The sequence below is a fragment of the Apostichopus japonicus genome, chromosome 22 (assembly GCF_037975245.1).
Source record: "Apostichopus japonicus isolate 1M-3 chromosome 22, ASM3797524v1, whole genome shotgun sequence".
NCBI classification, from domain to species: Eukaryota; Metazoa; Echinodermata; class Holothuroidea; order Aspidochirotida; family Stichopodidae; genus Apostichopus; species Apostichopus japonicus.
The window spans coordinates 14,017,483-14,032,385 of record NC_092582.1 but is presented as its reverse complement, the minus strand read 5'-3'; the positions used below and the strand labels follow the sequence as shown (position 1 = coordinate 14,032,385).

Below are 14,903 nucleotides of genomic sequence, written 5' to 3'. Positions count from 1 at the left end.
CTATAGCAGTGCCAAAATTATCGTAACTATTCCATGCATACAAATTGATTCGATAGAATCATCAAACTGTACGTTTTAGTTCGTTTAACGTTTGATTTTATAGTACGACAACCGTCCGTCATGCGCAAACCGAAAGGTTGAAATGATTTTTGTTTAATACACTACTTTGATGTCGTACAGTTCAGATTATCAGTACGATTTCATTGACAGTTATCATACCAACTGGCTAGTGCAAACAATTCCGTCGCTTGCTTAACTAATACATTGCGCTTCAGCGCACGTAACGGTAACGCTTTATACTTACTACTTGTGCTAAAAAGACGATTTTCATGCTTTGATGGGCACACGTGTATTAGTTTTACTGTACGAACAGCTCACACGCGGCATACAACACGCATCAGAAACCTACAAGCGCCGTTTGTCGAATGCATATCCGCGCGCTTCAAGCTGACCTAAACAAAAGTATTCTTTTCACCACACGAACAATAACAGTCTCGAAGAGCTTACAACTTCATTAACTATCTAAGGCTATTAAATGTTTATAATACTCTGCCCAATAAAAAAAACGATGTCATGAACAAAAAGACCACATCTTGCCATCGGCTTTTGAAGAAGCAGTTGAGACTATGATTATTCATACTTTCTTAATGCAATTTTCTAATGCTAATACCTCTCTAAACTGTCCTATATCTCCTCAAAGCACTCGTATTGACAGTATAAACTACTCCCAACCTTTATCTGATAGAAACATGATATTCATACTGCTCATACTGACAATAGATGTGCTTTGAAATTGAACATGAGAGTACAGTGTAGAAGATTTTTTTTAATCCCAACTTGGTGTCGTCACCGAAAGTTCCATGACAGCGTTACGTCATAATAAGATACGATTTCCACTACTATCGATGTTTATATGTGTACACAGTATACATGCACGTTTACACTGAGCCTTATCTTCGCTGGTTTAGCATCTAAAGTGGTTTCCTTCTAACCAAGCCGTCCATAATCTGACTAAAATGGGTTGTTCTTACTCCAAAGTCGCGCCTGCATTCGTTGATGAAGAAATTTACGTTGCTAAGGAGAAGATGAGGGGGAGGAGGAAGACTAGGAGCTTTCTGAAGAAACTCTTTGGCCGAAACAATAAGGTAAGTTAAAAAGTGTAACCTGTGATACTGAACAGCCTTTGCGATGAATCGTCATTTAGCTAACTCGGTACTGATTTCGCGAGGGTCAGTGAGAATGAGTGGCTGGCAATCGCTTGGAATGTTGAAAATAATTTATCCAAATACACAAAAGCATCAACAAATTACCTCACTTAAGCAAATAAGTGCGTTCATCAGATAATTCGTGATATCACTGTAACAGACATGTTATCATCTTTCTGTTAGCCTACTTCTGATTGGGTGGGGAGAGTGAGGTGAAGGGGATCGCTGGTACGAGCGTTGTACGACGTATGTGAAATATGACAGTATTACAAGCGAAATAAATGCAATTTTGCAAGTTGACATGCATGGGGAATACGTATAATGCCGTGATATATTATTCATCGTTCACCCATGCACCCTTTATTTTTACTTGCATATTACGTGCTCCCTCCAGTTATGTGAAAAGCCTGTGAAGTGTCCCTTGCATAAATTAGAAGTGTCCCTCTGTTAATGAAAAGTACCCTTTGTTATGTTTAATTTAAAGGTACCCTCTTGTTATAAAAATGCGTTGAGAAGTTAAGACAACATTGATTAAAATGTAATGATGCCACACACTGTGCGAGATTGGCTCCACATGATAGATACCATAGATGGGAAGATAACCTTGTGAATGTCGAGGATGGCAAATACCCGTGGTGTTACCAGCTAAAGTATGCCCATCTGCCGTGGTTTTTGCCTAGCGTAAAGATGGTGGTGGGGTAGGGCCCTGAATGGGATCGCTGGGTGCAAATGAGCCACCTATTTACCCAAGTAGGGTTCTTGTAAAGCCTATATGGTGTCCGCATTGATATACATCGTTAAATTTTCTTATCATATTCAAATTTATTGGGATACACTTGTTGGTATACAACGGTATGACCTCGTATGTTGTACGTTCAAAATCAGCCTTGACGGTATATGTTTGGTCATAACGTAGAAATGAAAGCGCGCCACCTATTAGAGGCGTTGGTTCTTTCTGGTACCAACCATGTCAGTGATTATGTGAAATACCTTGCACAGAATATTACGGGTGCAAGACGGCGTTTGTGTATGTGGCGGGTGGGGAATTGGGCAATGAGTGGTATGTGCACGGGCAAGGGTATGTGATAAGGTAAAGTGGAATGGGAGTGTGGAGATGACCAAGTTGCAGCGGGACATATTGAGCCTTGGGGTAGAGAAGATACCTTTCGTCTGTTATTAGTGGACAGAACGTCCCTCCCAATGTACTTAATTTCCAAAAGTAACACTTACTTAACGCATGTAGTATTTTTATCAATAACTTACAAAGAATGTTTTGAGCCCCCCCCCCCCCCTTGCTTTATGACGTTTGGTAAAAATAAATACAGAAGCTATTCCCGTTGAATGGAGCATTACAGATTAAGGCTCATGTTTTAAATTAAAATAGAAATAATAATCACTCCGAACAAAAGAGAAGGATTTTGATCTTGGGAGATTTATTGAGTATCTAACCCAGAGATAAAATCTCTTGACAGCTGTGTACAACTGAAAAGTAGTCGGTTCGCATTTTCCATAGAACGCCATGTAGACAGATATGCAAAACAATAACGAAGAAATGTATAAGCAAGACGTGTCTGGCTGTCGAAACGTTATACAGCTATATATATATATATATATATATATATATATATATATATATATATATATATATATATATATATATATTTAACACTAAACGACGGCATCATTATTCAATCACCAGGTGGAGGACTGTCCGGATGTAGTGCCAATGTATCATCCCGAGCCAGTTGCTGTGCCAAGACCTCTGCCGAACCCTCAGCCAACCCCTGCTCCAACACCCGAGCCAACCCCTCAACCATCCCCTGAGCCGGTCGCCGTGCCAATTCCACCTCTGGACGCAATACAGCTTAGCGTCCTTAGCAGCCGTGCCGTTTCGCCCACTCGAGTCAAGAAGCGATTCGGAAGGTTTATCATGAGGCTTGAAGCGCGGTCAGAACCAAACCTCGGCCTTCGATTTCAAAAAGAAAGTAAGCTCCTCATTTAGCTACTGTCGTTTTAGTTTTGCCTTTTTTTATATGATCATGTGTGTAGAGGTTAGTGTATGGCGGGGGGGGAGGGGGAAGGGGCATTGGGTAGGAAGGTGCTTTGCGAACTGTTGCTTACTTTAATTTATGTGTAATTTTGTGTTGCGATACTCACTTACCTGCCACCCCATAACTGTTAAACTATTACCTATGCTGACATACCTAAAACTAATAGACCAACTCGAACTGAAGTACACCACAATTTACATTTTTCTTCTTTATTTTCAGATGATCGCCTTAGGATGGAATTTGAGAGACAAAAGGCGAGGAAGATCGAAGCAGATAACTTAATGGTTGATCTTTCCGTCGAGGAGGCTCTGGAGAAGATTGCAGACAGGATGTCATTAGCCAATAGGAACAGCTGTAAGAAAAAGAAGAAGACTTCGGCCAAAAACAAAGCTGTAAGTTAGAATAATTATAATAGTCGATGGGATGTATATAAAATAAATATATTTATATTAATCACAAATGATTCTTCAAGGCAAACACGTACAAATAATATGCCATCTACCATAAGCTATTTAAAAAAATAAAATTTTCCCGACAACGCAGAGCAGTATTGGGATGCGAGAGGGAGGGTGCGGGGGGGGGGGGTAAGGGGTAACAGGTGCCTTCTACCTTGTTGATGGAAGAAAATAGCAGTTTGGAAACAAAACTAAGTAAATCAAATTAAATCGAGGTATGAGATAGTACAAAGTTGAGTAGAATCAATAAGCCATAACTGATCATTGTTAAAATTGGTTATTAAATAAAATTGTCCCAAATAAATTTACTGTCCGGATATTTATATGCAAATTCTTTTCAAACTCTTTCAGAGTTCAAAGGGAAAGAAGACCAGTCGATTCGCTCCCGTCGAGGTCAAGAGCAAAGATGAAGAAGAGAAAGAATTGAGCTCAAAGGACGAGACGGAGGAGGAAGAGGAGGATGAGATGGGTGGCGCCATAGGTGCTTAGTTTATTCTAGTGCTTGGGTTTTCTATCATTACATTCTTTACACACAATAAGTCCCGACAACACACACAAACTTCACAACTAACCAACAACACGCTCACTAAAACACACACAACATTTTCTCACAACATACCATCACATGCCTACAACATATATCTTACATCAATATACAACATCAAATTTCACGTTTCGTTATATTATCCGTGTTTGTCTTGCTGTGTTTTCTTTATCAAGGAGGTGATTGGCGGTGTTGAGACATTTATATCATCCTATAGAACTAAAATCTTCAATGACGTCACTATATTACATCTGGATTAAGTGGGTGTTTTCAAAATTACCGATGGGGAAAAAGGTGGGTCTCAATGTCATCGTTATTTTCACTGATAATTTTATGAGGTTCAGATAGGTCAGTGGTTATGATTATTGGTGGCGGCGATGGGCGAAGGTTGGACTGTGTGACGGTAGTATCACGTGATCTGCTTTTGGAAGGGGTGAACAAAAGGAACGCAATCTAACAATGAAGGGGAAAAACGACAGCTTTTGATTGAAACCTTTCTGATCGTTATCTGGACTGGATCCATCAGTCCACTTACGTGTTAGTCCATTCCACTCCTAATCCTCTATATCTATGTGTACACAGACTTATTTTAAACGTTTTTTGTTAACACGGGCATCGTTTTCTGTGCAAATTTATTCGCGCAAGGGTAATTTTTTTTTTAAATATCTTAAGCTTAGGAAATTTTTTTCTTAACCGCTCAATTATGGTATTTTTTCGAGAAATTTAATGTAGGGCTTAGATTTTTTTGTACGTACTTAACCTATTTGCACTTTTATGGAAGGTTTAAGTTATTAGTGATAGGTTACCATACATCCCACCTCCTACTCGCTTAATTACAGGGTGTATTGTTATAAGTACGTCTATAGGATTTTTTTCTTTAAACATGCTGAACATTTTTTTTTTTTTTTTTGCAGAAACGTAAAGCTATAGGTCAGTTATACATTTTTGTAGCAGTTTATAGGTTATCTCTGGTTAAAGGGGACCTTTCATGGTCGTAGTTATTTATAGCAGCTAAGTCAATTAAAGGGGTTGTGTGTGTTCAGTATGTACACATAATAAGGGATGCTGGGTAACGACTCAGAGAATGAAAACAAGCAAGACGGTGCTAAGAAACAAGGACCACAACTAAAACCTCTTCAGAGTTACTACTGGAGTACCTATTGTTCTCCTCTTTCCTCCAACAACTACCCCCTTATTGTCACCATCGTTGCCACCAGCTTTCCCCGTCGTCACCAACATAGTCGCCACACGCAAAACGTCTTTTTTCTCTATGTCATATTGTTATTGTCAGTTATCAGTTATATTGTCAGTTGTTATATGGTCAGTTGTATTGTTCCAATTAGAAACCCTTTTGTACGTGATTGAGATACCCACGAAGTTTTGATTGACTCAGATTACATTCTTACTTGAAATCTATCTACAATAAATGAATATTCATGATGTTGAGTGTCATTGACGTCATAATCTACGTTTCAAATCCAACTCAAAGATAGATTTGATACAGTTTGCGAATTCTTTGAGGAACCATTCACAAATTATTCTGATCCCACGTGACCTTCAATACCCGTCACGGTATGTGAATCCCCTGCTGCTAACCCTTCCCCCTCCAGGCACGCACACACACACATACACACCCATACATTCCAAATAATATGTCATATCGGGTAGGAAGCCAAGCCAAGTGGACACTGAACAGACAGGTGGGAAATAATCACAGAAAGGCACATACATACATACATGCATGCAACTTCACCCAAAAAAAATCATTAAAAAAAGATGGCACATACAACAAGATACGAATACAAACGCAAAGACACACAAATATACAGACACACAAATATACAGAGAAGAATCAATACACAGACATAATAATACACAACCGCAAATACAATTCATCAAAGTCATAATTAATAAATATACAATTGAAAGATACACAAACAAAGAAATATATATAAAACCACACAGGCATTATATTATTACAAAATTGTAAAGACAGACAAACATACACCAAACGAATAAACACACGATGTACAAATTGACAAACAGACATACACGTAGGTTCACAAGAATTGTATAATGAATTCCCAGCACTAGTTAAGCTCTGTATCTGTTTTTTTGTTTTTTTATACTTTCCATTTTATATTTGAGAAATATAACCAAAAGATATCTAAACGTCAACCGAGACTTCCCACCGATTTCTCGTCCATAAATGTTTGCTGAATACTGAAATACTGAATCTTTACTCTGGCCTTATACAAGATATAATATAAAGAATATGAATGAACTGTAATATAAAATATAAACCTAGTTCAAAACATACCAATTCTTATTGTCTTTTGTTGTTGATATTGGTTTTTGTCTACGACTGCTGTATCAAAGTGTTATAGTGCTCGAAAGTACTCGAAAATGCTCGGGTTTGATTCAAGTACCCTTGACAAGTACTCGCGTTTGTACTCGGTTCAAAGTGCTCGTATATGTACCTGAGTTAAGAAAGAATTCGTTACTCGCTCAGGATCAGCAGTTCCAGCCAAGGGCCACCAAGCATCTCACCCATGCAGCCGACCGATAAAATATCACCTTTACTCTGTACCGTATAGCATACTACAGTTATGGATTATTATATTGTAAGGGTATAACCGACAGGACATGCTTTTATTAATAATAAAAAATCATCAAAAACATGAAAGCATATATATATATTCCTGTGAATATTTACTTGAGAAGGGCGTGTATAATTTGGTTAGGAAGATTTTCTGAATATGCATAAGCAGCAAATGAATATGCATGTTTTCGAATGAATGGTTCAAGACAATTTATAACGCTGACATATATCGACTGGGCGTTGTGGCGTGCGCCTGTAATCCAGCTACATGGAAGTCGGAGGCATTGGATTGCGTGAGTTCGGAATCACTGCGGTTCGTTGTGCTATGGCGATCGAGTGTCCACGCTAAGTTCTGCATCAATATAGGTTGACCGTACGGAGGTATGGTCGTCCCGGTTGTCTAAGGAGGGGCGAACCGGCCCAGGGCGGAAACGCAGCAGGCAAAAGCCCCCGTGCGAAACAGTAGCGGGATTGCACTTGTGAATAGTCGACGGTCAACAGCCCGAGCAATAGAGTAAAACGTGCTTCCTTTTTTTAGTAACATTTATACAATTTTTATGAAATTTATAAAAAAATTACATTTATACAACTTTTTTAATTTACATTTAAAAGGGGTCTTTCGGCATACAGCTGTTACTTCATTTAGGTTGATTTTTTTTCTCCAAAATGTTAAATTATTTTTGCCTTGTAGTCATATGTCTCTTATAACTCCAACAAAGATGAAGAAAAGAATTAATTAAATCCTTAATTCTATTTCTTAAAATATTTCTTTTAAAATCACATTTATTGTTGAATTAATGAAGTTCTTCCACGAAATCCTATGAATAGAGGTGAGAGAGTGGTGGGGGGGGGGGGGTTGATGGTTGGCGGGGTGGGGGTTGAATTAACATGCACATCATAACATTAATATCAGATATGTCACTATAGGGAACTTAATTTTGTAGTTTTACTTATAATGAGTGGTAAATCCAGATTTGCAATCTTATAGCAAAGAAATTCCCTCAGAAGGAAACCTTGGATAAAATTAAATAAAGATTGAGAATATCCTAAGTTATTTCCTTCCAAGCTATAACCATTTGTCAGTAGTTACCAATCTCCAATGGATTGAACTAAGCTAGCTGACAATTTGCCAGCCAGCGAGTTTGCTTACAACTTCATTATTACCTGGACACGACTTTCTGCTGTGACGTCAGAGAAATATCCATGCAAAATTGTCAATGAATGATATGAATGAAGTTTAGTATACATATGTAACAATGAGTGTGACTACAACGAGAAGAAACATCGAGCTCAAACACACAAGTACACTGTCATAAATAACCAAAACAACATGTAAAGATTTGGAGTGAAAAGAAATACGAGCCCAAAAGTTCCATCCACGTTTAGACAGTTATGAATTACAGATCATCGTCCCTAACTGCACACACGGTTTCTTTTTATACTGTGTTTTATTTTTAAGACCAATGTTATCCATTTTTATGGAGCGCCCTCTTTCATAATAGTGTCGCCTGTCATTGAAGCCATTATGGTACATTTCATGATATACATAATCCGAACAATAATATCGTTACTTTCATTGCTGGTAATGAGTATAGCCACGTACGTGCGATATTAGCTACACACAGAGAACTAGGAAAAATACTATACACCCATGCATTGTGTGATTCTAATAAAAACAACAACCGTTGAGACTTTAGTCGAGTCTATATATCTATATATTTATTATATATATATATATATATATATATATATATATATATATATATATATATATATATATATATATATATATATATATATATATATATATATATGGATATCAGATAACATGAGCGTTACGCCTCACACGAATATGAGGCTGCATGCCGGTAAACACCTTTTAAAATGTTATTGTTATGCTTATACGCTGTGAATGTCGGAAATCAAGTTAAACGAGTGTCAAGACAAAGTACCAGCATAAAAACACTGCGTTTTTAAACTGCTTTCCTTGAGCCCCTTCAGCAATGTGTAAAGATACGCTGCGAATGTCGGAAATCAAGTAAAACGAGTGTCTAGACAAAATGCCAGCATAAAATACTGCACTTTTAAACCTATTTATAAGAACCAGTAAACGGTGTCTGGATATGTTGTGAATGTCGGCAATCAAGTTAAACGAGTGACAGTATTATTACTAGAGACAAAAGTTTTCGTACCGATCCAATTGCGTTTATTATATGACAAACCTCTCTACTATAGTGTAGTTGTAAAGATGAGATCGTGTCCCTGCCTGTACTTTGTGAATGATCTACACAATATATATAGCAGAATGTCATCCAGTGTCCTAGCTTCGCTGTTTTACCTTCATTTCGCTTCTTTTCCTCCTCGCCAACTCCGTAAATAGTACCTTGCAGCGATTTCACCAACAACCCCAACTTTTCAAATATCCCCGTACATGCAGTGTACTTATCTCGCTATATTCCACGCAATTGTATTAGGCCTGTTCGAACTTTGGAGTTTCAACTGCACATTCACAAATCCTGAAAATTTGTGAAGAAAAGATCATATCACCGTACGTACCTACAACACATAGGCCTAGCCCTAATAAAAACTATATCTTGGATGATTCGTTTCTTGCATAACATGCTAGCGGTCTGTTTGTTCTTAAAATTCGTAACAATGCTGAGCGAGGTTTGTGCATATTCCATTTAACCCACAGTCCCTTTCGCAAATCGAAACTCCGAACTGGATTGGTGTTACGAATGAACTTGCTTGGCGGGTTTAGTAAACTAGTTCTGTGAGTGTATTGCCTAAGTACTTCAATATTGTGCCCCTCTTGTTACTCACGAAGTGCAGACTACATCCAACCATAGAGCAACTGATCCAACATTTACCCTGGATGCTTTGCAGTATTTGGAAACAACCAACTCCACGAAAATTATAGTATTTAAATAACATTTTTACGCAATGTCGATTAAGTATCTCAAACTTCAATGACTACCTTTGACGATATATAAATACAGTAGTTTATACACACGAATCAGGTGCGTATCCAGGGGGGGGCGTTGGGGGCGCGCGCCCCCCGGGTAAGAAAAAGAGGAGAGGAAAAAAAGAGAAGAAAAAGGGAAAAAAGAGGGGAAAAGAGGAGGAGGAAGGAAGGGAAAAGAAAAAGAAGAAGGAGAGAAAAAGGAGGAGGGAGTAGAAGAAATACGCCAAGACACCGGGAAGAGAAAGACGAACAGTGACATCATTACAGCGCTGATCCCTATTATATACACAGGGTATGCCAGTGACGGATCGAGGATATCGGAAGGGGCGTGCGCCTCACCCTACCCCTTTCACCGACAACTCCATTTTTGACGTTTCCATTTTTCCTCTCTCACTAATGTATCTATATATATACTATATATGGTCTACCATAACGCGTGTGTGTGTATGGATGCCTTAAACAATTGTGCTATGAAACCAACTGTGGCTGGTCTCGAACTCGACCGAGTCGTCGGGGAACATGACGCATTTCTGGAAGGGGGCGATTTTTTTTTATGATATCGCTAGTAATTTCAAAATAGAAAATGCTTAAATGCAACTTACAAGGCAGTGGAAGTGTCATTTCCAGCGATCTGGGAGGCATTTTCGGCCAAAATTTTCTTGTACGCTTCGCGCCAACTCGTGGTGGCGCTACGCTTAGATAGTTTGCCTACAGGCTTCACCTCTCCCTTGGCAAAGTATTCGCTACGCGCCTGTTCGAATTTGTAAAGCAAACAGCAGATATCACATCATATCAGTGCGCATGAAACTCGAGGTTCCAGGATGAACCGCCTCAAAACTGTCGATGTGTGTAGTCATAGTAACCCATTTGATTTGGGGGCTGTAACGACTTACCCGAAAAATATAACCTAAATATTTCGCGCGCCGGCCCGCGCACGTTCAACATGTTAATGTCAATATCATATAGGTAAGCATCGGTTATTACATCGCATGCCATCGTGTACCGTACGGTTCGTGGAAATTGCGCAGTATACCGCGGGATGCTGTAAACCACGAAATGTCTTATGTAGATGGAGAAAAAGCATGGAGGTCCAATTATGTAAAATTATCTTTTACATTAGTAAGTCGAATTAGTCGGCCAAGCTTACAACTTTATTTTAATTATCAAGGAGATATTTTTTAAACTATTCATTTCCTTTAGCTACATCATTGCAATTTATTTTTCTTTCAGTAGGAGTCCCCGCCTCCTACGCCTATGTGTGTAGTGTTCGGTTGAAGGAAATATCTGCTATTTTTTCGTCTCCTTCAACCAAGTTTTATAATAGCCGTTATAAGAGGTTTTAATATTTGTACACCAATAAATTAGTGTGTCTGAATTTTCGAAAATTTCCTGACCAACATTCTTCATGATACTTCCCTCTACTCGTGTAATTTTGACCGGTCTGTTAGGGGTTCAAGGAGGTTTTTCTATATTGGTTGTCCATAGATGACAATTTTTTGCAACATTATGGGTATGTTTTGAAGTGAGTTTATTCACGAGAAATGTGAATTTTCAAATTCTGAACAAATAATGGGCTGAAAACTTTGAAAAGTGGGGCTGTCGGGTATTGTGGACCGCGACGTAGAATCACCTACAAAAGCAATGATCCACAGGAGATGCGATGAGGTCGAACATGATGTGTGACTGGTGAAAATCATCAAAAAGGTTATGGATGGAAAAAGAACTATTGGGAAATACTTGGTTCTCAGGTAAAAGTGTACATCTGGTTGGTCATTTTCAAGCCCGAGAAGTGCCATTTCCGGTGATCTGGGGGGTATCAAAACCAGAAATTTTCTTGTACGCTGCGCGCCAACCGATGGTGGCGCTCCGCTTAGATAGTAATTCGCGCCCCCCGGGTTAGAAAATCCTGGATACGCGCCTGCGAATGTTACACCAGAATCATGACTTGAAGCACATGGTCAAAGGGACCGCGAAAATTTACGCAAGTTTGAAACGAAGAAATGACTGTAGTATGAATACACATTTTACATTATCAGCTCTCAATACGGAGAGAAGAAACATACTGTGAGATGAAAAGTTCTTTTCAGTATCAGAGATGTATCATGTTGTGGTAGCTTCCCGCAAAATTCATAGATTGTCTCAACTCATAACTTTCTGTGATAAAACAATTATTCAAATATTACGTTAACAATATCGTTAACAACGTCCTCGGAGTTGTAGCAACTATCATGAAAATATCGTTAACAACGTGATTTTGTTCGACAAATCAGGTTGTTAACGATATTTATATGGCTGTTGCTATACAAATCAGGACGTTAACGATTTTATTCAATTTTTGCGTTTCATAGTTTAACCATCATACTTTGCGTGCATTGAGCACTGAAGATGCAAGCATGTTTGCAGACAATGGGTAAGGGACTATTAGCCTAACAAATCGCGGGAAATTTGAGAAAGCATCATTGGCTGTATTTAGCATGAAAATCTATGTAAGAGAAATGTTGTTAGCTCTGCACGGAAGCAACTTGCGGTTGATTGTGATAATTTTTTTGAAAAGAAAGAATGATGTTCGTTCACAAAGTGTTACAACAACGTAACTTTAGATAGCAACGAAAGTGTAGACATCAACGTGAGTTTAGACATCAACGTGAGTTGCATCAACCGTAATTTTAGATAGCAACGAAAGTTTTAGACATCAACGTGAGTTTAGACTTCAACAGTAAGTTTAGAAATCAACGTGAGTTTAGACATTAACGCGCGTTTAGTCATCAACGCAAGTTTAGACATCAACGAACAACAGCAACATGGTAAAATAGCAGCAACAACTTTAGTTTAAACAGCAACAAACTTAATTTAAACAACAAAATAATGTTGCCCTTTTCGCGTTCCATAGTGGCGGAAACGTTTATGCTGTTACATGTATTATAGCGTTGTATATGTATTATATGATATACCTGTTCAATGACAGAAAAGACAATATTCTGTAGCTCATTCTGTCTTCAACAGCAATTTGCTAAGGCTGGTCATCTGTTTTATCTACCATTGACCTTTGTACAAACTTCTTTATATGTGTATCGAACACTTCCAAAATAACTCAGTTAACTCTTGAGTGTTTATTCTGTTCAATATGTACTGTCGTAACTTTTGTTGACATTTTCCTGTATAGCAGCTTGCATACATATGGTACTGTGTAGAGTGAACGTATAGCCACAATTACTCTCCACTGTATACTTGATTTTACATTTATATATATATATATATATATACTGTATATATATATACTGTATATATATATACTGTATATATATATATATATATATATATATATATATATATATATATATATATACCATCTTAAAGTATTCAGCTATCTATGCATGGTATCCTTCTTTAAGTGAGCCGAATATAATGTTAAAATACTGTATTCATTATAGTTAATATAATAATGTATTAACCAGAGTTCTGTACACAGTATCTTTTTCGAGATGATCTGACTTAAAGAAGCCATAAATGATTTCTGGTTTGATAGTATAATGATTGATCTCTAGAATAACGAACACGTCACCAAACAAGACTAGTGACAAACTGAGGCTCTCGCGATTGTTTATTGTTATTTAAGTCTTAACGTCCTTAGTACAATTTCTACTTATTTGAACGTGATGCAACAATTCATTCTTCTTTTACCTTAATGATCCCTCTTCTGGTTCCTGGATGATAGCATCAGTTTCCATGGCTCAGTTGGGTATGTAGGCCCGGGTTCGTAACCCGCTTGAGACTGTAAGTCTTTTCAAGTCATAATAAATAATTTGTCAACGTTTCGTGGAAAGCTTGAATTGTTCGGTTTGCATTAAGTTGATGACTGTTTTCTTTCTTTGTTTGTTTATTTATTTTTTTAGCCTTCCTGACACCGATTAGTAAACAATAGGTTGATTACTGACAATTCAATCTCAAACAGTATTGTTTATCTTAAGATTACATTTGCACCTTCTGTCTCTGTGGTCTTTGATTTATGTATTTTGGTAGGTCAAACTGAGTTGATAGTTCTATTGTTTTTAGAAATTTAAGTGATTCATGTTTATGTATAGCATCATTCCATGAACTATATACATTAGTAATTCTTAGAAAAGAAGGAAAACAGAAATACGATCATCAAATTAAATAATTACCAGTACCATGCATATTGACTTTATGGCTACAGTAACGAATTATTCATAAACATCGTTAAATGTTAATACCTGAGTGTATGATATTTGTCAACTATGAACGTTAACATCTATATCCCTGGTGGGTTGTTCTAAATCTTCAAGCTGAATATCTTTCAAAACCGAAATTATTAGCTATATAAACATTAGACATTAAAACTCCAATATTTCCTTTCTTGTCTTGGATAAATCAAGGTTTACTCCTTCATTCCGTTTTTTGGCACACCTTCCTGCATGATGACAGGCATATGTGTCTGGATGCGCATCTTCGAAACAGCGCGCGTCAGAAGTTAGTACCGTACTCGTTTTTGCTACCAGTGATATCTTTCAAACGTCTTATATAGTGCTAGATACTTACCTTCCTGCACAGCAGATGAGGTACATCGTAACTGCAAATAAATTTTGGATATTTCCAGTATGAGCCTCCATTACATTTTACCTCTTGTAACACAACATAGATATACAATAAAGTTCGGCTGCATTAACTCAGAATAATATTCAAATTGTGCTATTTTCTAGTGTTATCCTATGTTTATTGTTATGTAGTACATCTTAGCAGTTCCACGAAACGACCAGCCAATTTCACCGAAAACGCGCGCGTATATTTGCCTATATATACGCGCAAGTTGGCTTCATCATTTATTCTTATGTAGTACATCTTAGCAGTTCCACGAGGTAGTAGTAGTAAGTAGTAAGTTGAGTCTCGTCTATCCGACATGCTCAGTGATTAACCTCCGCCAAATATCACGATCTTGCGCAAGGTTTATTGCTTCCTCGAAATTGTCGTTAACGTTCTTAAATTGCGACTTTATTTTTCCAAGCAAGGTAGTCACGGGCCTTCCTACTGGTTTAGCAGTATGTTTCAATGCTTCTCTTAGATAT

The 14,903-nt window shown here is 37.7% G+C and overlaps 1 protein-coding gene across 1 annotated transcript; it reads left to right on the top strand.

Moving 5' to 3' along the window:
• The first annotated feature begins 926 nt into the window (after window positions 1-926).
• Window positions 927-6,572, top strand: LOC139964353 (uncharacterized). The gene is made up of 4 exons (XM_071965897.1): window positions 927-1,145; window positions 2,905-3,190; window positions 3,476-3,648; window positions 4,063-6,572. Exons 1-4 carry the CDS (start codon window positions 1,017-1,019, stop codon window positions 4,198-4,200), a joined length of 726 nt encoding a protein of 241 aa, XP_071821998.1. The 5' UTR covers window positions 927-1,016; the 3' UTR covers window positions 4,201-6,572.
• Window positions 6,573-14,903: the final 8,331 nt, after the last annotated feature.